The 9892-nt window shown below is 35.8% G+C and overlaps 1 protein-coding gene across 1 annotated transcript; it reads right to left on the bottom strand.

Moving 5' to 3' along the window:
• Nucleotides 1–7539: 7539 nt before the first annotated feature.
• Nucleotides 7540–9209, bottom strand: LOC138878639 (glycine-rich protein-like). Its single transcript, XM_070158330.1, has 2 exons — nucleotides 9021–9209; nucleotides 7540–8011 (listed from the first exon to the last, which is right to left on the bottom strand). The coding sequence occupies exons 1-2, from the start codon at nucleotides 9133–9135 to the stop codon at nucleotides 7695–7697; spliced, it is 432 nt and encodes a 143-aa protein (XP_070014431.1). The 5' UTR covers nucleotides 9136–9209; the 3' UTR covers nucleotides 7540–7694.
• Nucleotides 9210–9892: the final 683 nt, after the last annotated feature.

Genomic DNA, 9892 nt, shown 5'->3' with positions numbered 1-9892 from the left:
TAAAGGATTCATTTTTCTAGTGGAAAAGAAAACCCAACAGATTTTGGAAAAATGGTTTTAACTCTTAAAACTTATACTATAAATACATAAGGTTTTACACCTAGAGGGGGTAGTACATGATGGCCGAAATTTTCAGCCATATTCTCCTAAAAATTTTGCCCACACGAAATTCCTGTTTTCCGGGTATTATTTGAGTAACACAGTAGAAGACCGTAGAACGTTCGAAGATCGTGATTATACGGGTGGTGGAGAATTCATTGAGTTGCTATGGAATTGGAGGCTCACATAATAAATGAGCTTTGTTCACGCTTCAAGAGGTAACCTGTAAAATCTCGTTTATGCTAGTTGTCTAGATTATATGTGATTTTGATACTGGGATTGCTTCGAGGGGCGGATCCAGAGAAATGGATACGGGTTCCCGTAAACACAGTAACTTTTGCATAAACCCTGTATTTTTACTAAAAAATTTATTAAAAGTATAAGAATATTTAGCTTGGAACCCAGTTCGTTGATCCAATTATCATGTAGATTAACTTGAGATTGTTGTAGGAACTCATAAGCTTAAAATTCTGGATCCGCCTCTAATTGCTTCCGCTGCTTATTATAATCCATCATGTTGGTGATGTCATATTTGTTTTTATTAGCTGAGAACTTAATTATGTATGTCTGGTTTTCGTTTGCATGTAATTGTCATCTCTATGTTTAAGTAAAATTATATTATTTCTTTCTTTTTATAATTATTTCTTTGTTACTATGCTGCATTTCATTTTTTAGGATAGTGTTTGATTGCATGTGCCCTATAGCTAGTGTTTTGTCCAACTTGTTTCAATCCCCCTCATATCCTGCTCAATTCGTCAAAATTATCTAAGAAAATTATCGGAATATTCCCGGGAGCATTTATACGCACCAATTCGATCTTATAAATGGAATGCATGTGCTAGTCAAGATGGTGTAAGTCTCAATGGAGAAATACGACCCATAATGCAACGAAATTTATCAATCGCATTTAGTAAATGAAACTTATACATCGTATTTGCTAAACGCAATTTATAAACCGAATTTGACAAATTGATATATAATTTTTTGTACTTTTTATGTTGCATGTACTTGCGATCATGCATATAAGAAGAAGAAAAAGACTTTTTGTACATCTCATTATAATTTGTGATTATGAGAGCATATCATTAACAATAAACTGAGAAGTTTATGTCAGATTAAATGATACACACTAGTTTATGAATTCTCTCAAGTTTCTCGAATCAAAATGTGTAAAAAAAATTTCATGATTTTCAAATAGACATTACAGAAATTGCAAAGTTTAACTGATTGAATGCATAGATGAACTTTATTTGTATAACTAGAAAAAGTTATAGTCAGAATTACAGACACTATTCCAAGTCAAAAATTAGTGCTCAGTTCGCGAAAAACTTTCGAAGAAACTACCAAACAATATAAATGCGTCAGTTAAGCAGCATTTTCTAATTATTCCTTAAGAATATGTCGTGGGTTCTGTTATTTTCTTGCCTTTTCAATTTTGAAGGCTTAGGTTATGAAGGAAATCTAAATTAATTAATCTGTGTTTCTTTTCTCACTCGGTTTCAATATCCGTGGTCTAGCTAAATTTGAATTCGTAATGAATAATCTCTTATTAAGGGATAATTAAAACGCTTCCTAGCAAATGCGAATACCTACACTGGAACACCACATCTCTTGTTATGGACAATGTGTTGTTTTACGTTCTCTTGGATTAATTCGTGCTATTTGTATAGATCTCTTATGTATAAAAATAAATTTTTATATAAATAGCCGGTCATATTAATTGTTTATTTTTTCTAACAATATGTATAGATTATTAATTAATTATACATAATTGCACACATATAACACATAAATTATGCATATATTATACATTCAATAACTATTTTTAATTTAAGTGGTAGGGTGGACGGTTATTTAGGTTATTGTTCTAAAAGTGAATCTCCTATATGTTAAAAAAAGAACAACATGCTCAAATGGGAAAACGTTATCACACCATTGTATAATTAACACAAATATTAATTTTATTCATAACTTGTTACAACAAGCTCTAAAAAGCTACAAGATTATTATTATTACATCTTGAGGCTTTACAAATTACAAAGGTTTTATATATTGCTCCACATGATGATAAGTTGTGAGGCTTAGCTTCAATATAGTGACCTGATTATCCATGGATGGCCTCACCTTTGTAGGAGCAGCACCTGCAGCAACCATTGTAATTTCGGCGGCCGCAGCAACCATAGCGGCAGTTTCCTCCACCACCACCGCGTCCACCACACCAACGTCCACTGCCAGGATAGTCACCACCACCACGGCCGCCACGGTGGTATCCACCACCACCACGGCCGCCATCAGCAGGATATCCGCCAACTCTAGCGGGGATTCTGCCGCCAGGGTATGGGGCAGCGGGGTATCCGACGACAGGGTATCCTCCATAACTTGGAGCTTCATGTACTTCATTCTTGTTATTGGATTTCATTGCTGCATCAATTTTGAAAATAAGAATGTTGTTCTTTAACTGCTTTATTATTCTTCCTTTTTTTTTTTTAGCTTATTATGTGATCCTTACACAGAATTACGAAGAAAATATGTAATCCATAAAGTTGTAAGATTTTATGATTATATTTTAGAAGTTTTAAAATATGCTTGTAGGATTAATTATCCCGTGATTATTATTCCACCCTCCCATAGATATAAAAATAATGCAACAATCCCGGGATAACTAATTACGGGATCAGTTATATCATTATATTATCCCTACCAAACGTTGAAAATTTATCTAAAATTTAATCCCCGCATTAAGTATCCCTTATCCCTCATACAAAGCGAGCCCTAAGAGTCTTGGTCCAGGGGCGTATCTAGGTCATAGGATATGGGTTCACGTGAACCCATACTCCTGTGATGACCCAAAAGATCATCACTTGTTTTAAAAACAAATCCTGTGCTCCGAGGCCTTAAAACCTTCTTTTACCTCACCTCAATTTGCGTGTGTGGTCCGAACCTATATCCGGAAAGCCTTTTATGTGAAAAGAAAATGAGAAATAGAAATTTCTAGAGTTAAAATTTGATTTTTGTTGACTTTGGTCAACATTTCGAGCAAACGGACCCGGATCTGTGTTCCGACGATCCCTGAAGGTCCGCAGTAAAATATAGGATTTGGGCGTATGCCCGAAAATGAATTCTAAGGTCCCAAGCCTTAGGAATCAATTTTTGAAAAAAATTGTTTCGCTGAATTATTTATGAAATAAAGAAAAAAAAATTATATTTGAAACCATTGGTATCAGGCCTCTATTTTGATTCCAGAGCCCGGTACAAACTTGTTAAAGTATTTAAATGATAACTGAGAAATTTGGTGAAAATGGAGTTTATGTGATATGGTTTGGACCTCCGATCGAAGAGTTATGAACTTTAAAGTGTTCATGATGAAAATGATGAGTTTTGAGGTTTAATTCATAGTTTCACATGTTTTTTCATGATTTGATTGCACGAGCAAGTCCGTATGACATTTTTAGGTTGGTGTGCATGTTTGGTTTAGAGCCCCGAGGGCTCAGTTGAGTTTTGGATAGGCCACAGAGTGGAATTTAACTTAGGAATGTTCAGGTTTTTAGCTGGTATGTTGCAAGCCTGCAGGCTTCGCATTTGATGCGACTAACCCATCGCAAATGCGAGAGAAGGCCTGGGCAGGGCTGATCGCAAATGCGATCCTTTCTTCGCAAATGCCAAGTCGCCCAGAAATTTCCCTTTGTCGCAAATGCGACTCTCCCATCGCAAATGCGAGTTCACAATTGCGAACTGTTGTTGCAAATGTGAGAATAACAGATTTCTGAAGGGTTCGCAATTTCTAACTCTGGTCGCATTTGCGACGTCTGCAACCTGCAAAATCATAACTTAGAATCATTTCAACCATTTTTCAAACTCTTTCAAAACCAAAACACTCTTGGGTGATTTTTCAAAGACAAGTACTCTTTCAAATCGATTGTAAGTCATTTCTAACTTGTTTTAATCAATCTCTAACATCTTTTCTCATGATTTTAACTCAAAATCAAAGGTTTTCATGGAGGAAATTGGGTGTTTTGGGTAGAACCTAGGTTTTTCAAATTTTGGGGATTTGGACCTCGATTTGAGGTCCGATTTCAAAACAAATTATATATTTGGGTTCATGGGGGAATGGGTAATCAAGTTTTGGTTCGAACCTCGGGTTATGACCATGTGGGCCCGGGGACGATTTTTGACTTTTTGGGAAAAACTTTAGAAAACCTATTTGCATACATTGGAATTGATTCATTTAGCATGTATTGATATAATTTAGTAACTTGTGGCCAGATACGAGCGAATTGATGGTGGAATCAAGAGGTAAAGTGATAGTTGAGACTTGAATTGTGTTTGTGGCATCGAAGTAAGTGTTTGGTCTAACCTTAGCTTGAGGGATTAGGAGTTGTGTCCTATTTGCTATGTGTTATTTGTTGAGTACGACGTATAGGTATAGTGACGAGTATCTATACATTTGTGTCAAGCATGCCCGTGAGTCTTACATTATGATTATTATGACTCCGTTTGTATTGTTCATGCCTTTTGTGATGATTTCTATTGTGAGTAAAGTTGTGGAAGTAATAATGGTATTTAAGTATTGAAGAGCGTTGGTTCAAGTTGTATAATGAATTGTGGAAGTATAATTGACAATTGAACCTTATAGAGCATTGGCTCAAGTTGTGAAGTGAGTTGTGAAGTAAGCATGAAAAAGTGAAGAGGATTATTATATTGTCTCCTTTGCCTGGATGTTGTTGCTTTCAATGATATCTCCCTAGCCGGGATTTTGATATTTTTGATCTTGTTCCCTTGCCAGGATTTGATTGTTGTACTATTGTTCCCTTGCTGGGATTTTATTGTGATTTTATTTATTTCTTTATCCCTATTGCTTGTGATTGTTGTTTGGGTGAGGAAGAGTGTTAAAGTACGAAGGGTAATGCCGTGCATTGTTTTGGTGAGAGAGTATTAAAGCACGAAGGGTGATGCCGTGTATGATTTCGTGAGGAAGAGTGTAAAATCACGAAGGGTGATGTTGTGCCGCACAATATACCATTCTGTGCCGATTATATTGATTTTATGGTGAGGACGAGGGTAAAAGCACGAAAGGTGATACCGTGCAGATTATATTGATTCTTATGGTGAGAACGAGAGTAAAAGCACGAAGGGTGATGTCGTGCACTTGTTTGATTTCTGATTCTTGTCGATAGTTGAGTTATGGTGTTCCTTGTATTTACCTGCTGTCCTTTTATTATCCTTTGATGTTTCCTGCAACATGTTTCCCCTTCCCATTCTTAACTGCATATTCCTACTATTATTTTCCGTTTTATATGATTTAACTGTACAGGTTTATTTGGTAGTTTGGTCATAGCCTCATCACTACTTCGCCAAAGTTAGGCTAGGCACTTACCTGCACATGGGGTCGGTTGTGCTGATATTACACTTTGTACTATGTGCAGATCCCGGCGCAATAGCTTTTGGCCCTTATCTTGGATGGTTGTCTTCAGTCCATACGGAGATCCAAGGTAGTCTTGCAAGCGTCCACAGGCCCTAGCGTCTCCCTCTATCCTTTCTTCCTGTTTCATTTGTGTAATTCAGAAACAATATTGTATTTATTTTTCGGACCTTATTTGTAGTATTCCTAGATCGTTTGTGAAGTTGTGACACCAGTTCTGGGTAGCTTTTGTTTAAGAAATCGTATTGGAATTATTTAAATGGTTTAATTGTTTTTTCCGCTTGTTTAAATTCCGCTGTATATAAACTGTTGATTCACATTGGTTAAAGGATTAAAATGGGAAAAAGGTAATTTGTTCAAACGGTTGGCTTGCCTAGCTCTCACTAGTATGCGCCATCACGACTCTCGAGAGCGGGAAATCTGGGTCGTGAAAACTCCTCTCATCAAATCATATATAACAATATTATATTTCTTGAAAAATACTGAATTATATGTGCGTGCACACATGCTCAAAGGCTTTTCTGGTGTAATAATTGCACATCTACATGAAATTGACGGTTCAAATTCCACTTCTGACGGACTTATATTTTTTGAATGGAGTATAGATATATACATGAATATCACTAAAATTTTAACGTAGTTGTAGGTGTTATTTTGGTATTTTGAATGTGCGAGTGAGTTCGTATGAGGTTTTTGGACTCATTTGCATACATGATTTGGAACCCCGAGCGATCCGGTGTATTTCTGATGCCTACGTACCATTTGAACTTAGAAAATACCTGGTTTCTTAAGCTTCTGTTGTATCTGGTGTCATGTGCTTCGCAATCGGGAAGCTTTTTTCGCGATCGCGAAGGGAAGTTTGGGACAGGGGGGATTTTCTTCATCGCGAACACGATAGTTAGGTCGCAAACACGGAGTGTTGGGGGTTTTACCCTTCAAGAACGCGACTAGCTTCTCGTGAACGCATAGGGACATGGGCTTGGGAGTGGAAGCTAACTGTTACTCTTCGCGAACACGGCACTAGGATCGCGAACGCGGGGGCGGGTGGGTGCAAGCATTCGCCAACACGAAGGGAAATTCGCGAACGCGTAGGCCAATGAGGTGTTGTGTTTCGCGATCGCGTCAGAAGGTCTGGCAGTAGTGATTTAAAACAGTCCAAAAACAAGATTTCTTCAATTTTTCATAAACTCTCCATTAGAGCTCGGCCTAGAGATAATTTTGAGGGGAAAACTCAACACCAATTCATAGGTTTATACACTTGAACTCATTTTCTTCCATTTCTAACATCACCCATTAATTTCTAGCCCTAATATTTGTTCTTCCATAGTAGAAAACTAGGGATTTAAGAAGAATTGGAAGGTTTTGCAAATTCGGGATTTAAACTTCCTTTCGAGGTCACATAATCGGGATTTAGACCTCCTTTCTTAAGTATATGTCGTGGGTTCTGTTATTTTCTTGCCTTTTCAATTTTGAAAGCTTGGGTTAGGAAGGAAATCGAAATTAATTAATTTGTGTTTCTTTTCTCACTCGGTTTCAATATATGTATTGTGGTCCAACTAAATTTGAATTCATGATGAATAATCTCTTATTAAGGGATAATTAAAGCGCTTCCTAATAAATGCGACTCCACATACCTAGACTCGAACACCACATCTCTTGTTATGGACAATGTGTTTTTTTACGTTCTCTTGGATTAATTCGTGCTATTTATACAGATCTCTTATGTATGAAAGTAAATCTTTACATAAATAATCGATCATATTAATTGTTTACTTTTTCTAACCATATGCATAGATTATAAATTAATTATATACAATTACACACATTTAATACATATATTATGTATATATTATACATTCACCGGCTATTTTTAATTTAAATGGTGGGGTGAACGATTATTTAGGTTAATTCTTTAAAAGTAAATCTCCTATACGTAAAAAAAAAAAAAAAAAAAAAAAAAAAGAGAACAACATGCTCAAAAGGGAAAACGTTATCACACCATTTTATAATTAACACAAATATTAAATGATAATTTTATTCATAACTTGTTACAACAAGCCCTAAAAAGCTGCAAGATTATTACTATTACATCTTGAGGCTTTACAAAGCACAAAGGTTTATATATTGCTCCACATGATGATAAGTTGTGAGGCTTAACTTCAATTTAGTGACCTGATTATCCATGGATGGCCTCACCTTTGTAGGAGCAGCACCTGCTGCAACCATTGTAATTCTGGCGGCCGCAGCAACCATAGCGGCAGTATCCTCCACCACCACCGCGTCCACCACCACCACGTCCACTGCCAGGATAGCCACCACCATCACGACCGCCACGGGGGTGTCCACCATCACCACGGACACCATTAGGGTATCCGCCACCACTAGCGGAAATTCCGCCGCGAGGGTATGGGGCAGCGGGGTATCCCCCGACAGGGTATCCTCCATAGTCGTTTTGAGCTTCATGTACTTCATTCTTGTTACTGGATTTCTTTGCTGCATCAATTGTGAAAATAAGAATGTTCTTCTTTAACTGCTTTATATTATTCTTCCTTTTTTTAGCTTACTATGTTATCCTTACACAGAATTACGAAGAAAATATGTAATCCATAAAGTTGTAAGATTTATGATTATATTTTAGAAGGCTTAAAATATGTTTTTCGGGATTAATTATTCCGTGATTATTATTCCACCCTCCCATAGATATAAAAATAATGCATCAATCTCGGGATAACTAATTGCGGGATCAGTTATACTATTATATTATCTCAACCAAACGTTGAAAACTTATCTCAAATTTAATCCCCGAATTAAGTATTCATTATCCCTCATACAAAACGAGCCCTAAGAGTCTTTGTCCAAGGGCGTATCTAGGTCTTAGGATATGGGTTCACGTGAACCCATACTCCTCTCATCAAATCATATATAACAATATTATATTTCTTGAAAAGTACTTAATTATATGCGCGTGCACACATGCTCAAAGACTCTTCTAGTGTAATAATTGCACCTCTACATGAAATTGACGGTTCAAATCTCTCTTCGGACGGACTTATTTTTGGAATGGAGTACAGATATATACGTGAATATATCTAAAAACTTAAAAAGAATATAATTTTGAACCTATAATTTCAAAAATGTACCTAAAGTTAAGCACGTCAAATGTAAATTGTAAATCCACCTCTTTATAATAGTACACACATCCTCTTGAAGACCCGCCTCTGTCTTGGTCAAGCTACCATTAGTAAAGGTTATAGATGCACTAATACAATTGTAATTAATGTATCGTGTTATTATTATCCTAGTAATTATACAACTTAGTAAATATGTGGTAATTTCAAACTACAGTTTAGGTACCTACTTGTTTTAAAGGGATTTAAATAGTATCTTTATGACACGTTAAACTCTACTTGGAAAGGCTAAATAATTTCACAAGATAAAAATAGGACAACATTGAATTAAGTAGAGAATAGAACATATATGCAAATTATGAGAGGGTTCTTACAGTCCTCTTCTGAAATGGTGGAAGTTTCAGCCAACTCCCTGGCTAAAACCTCAGAGCTTATCATTACAAAAATGGCCAAACAAAGGCCAAGAAACAGAAATGCCTTGGAACCCATCTTTTGTTAAAACTTAGTTATGGTAATTGAAATTGAAGGATGGAGAAATTGATGCATTCTTCGGATCTATTTATAGTAAGGTTTGAGTATTTAATTTTGATTGAATAGAAAGGTACTATTAATTTCTGAGGGGACCAGTATTTAGTTGGAAGGTGTGGAGAGTGAAGATTTCACTAACTGTATATATGTTTTGCATTATCAGGGCTCTAATTACGTTAATATTTCGAAAATGTGCAAGATGAGAAACCCCTGCATTATATAAGATGGAGTATATTTAATTAAATTTATGTGGTGTAGTTTAATTAGGCGCAAAATTTTACGAAAGAAATATTAATCACTTTTGGAACTTGTCATCTTAAACATGCAACAAATTTTTGCAACTATAAATATGTGTTATTAAAGAAAAATAAGAATTTAACATTAAATTATGTTGGAAAAATATTGGATTAAGGGGAACAAGATTTAGCTTGAGGCGTGTCAAGAGCATTGTCCTTAAGGATATTTCACACACCGTGATGAATATTATTAGGTAGATCCCCTAGAATTCAATAAGCTCTTTTAGTATAACTAGGAGCAGAAACAACAAAGATTAATGAGAAAAAAAAAACCACACAAAAGAAAAGATAAGAAAAGTTTTTAACTATGTTCACTATATTCCAACATGAAGACAAAGAGGTAGATATAGTCTAAAAGAGAAGTAGACCATCTGTTCCATATTACAGACTATTCAAAGAAGGTGATCATCAGAAACATTCAA

The sequence above is a fragment of the Nicotiana sylvestris genome, chromosome 1 (genome assembly GCF_000393655.2).
Source record: "Nicotiana sylvestris chromosome 1, ASM39365v2, whole genome shotgun sequence".
NCBI lineage: Eukaryota > Viridiplantae > Streptophyta > Magnoliopsida > Solanales > Solanaceae > Nicotiana > Nicotiana sylvestris.
Note: the sequence above shows the minus strand (reverse complement) of the source record. Positions and strands in the feature narration are given on the sequence as shown.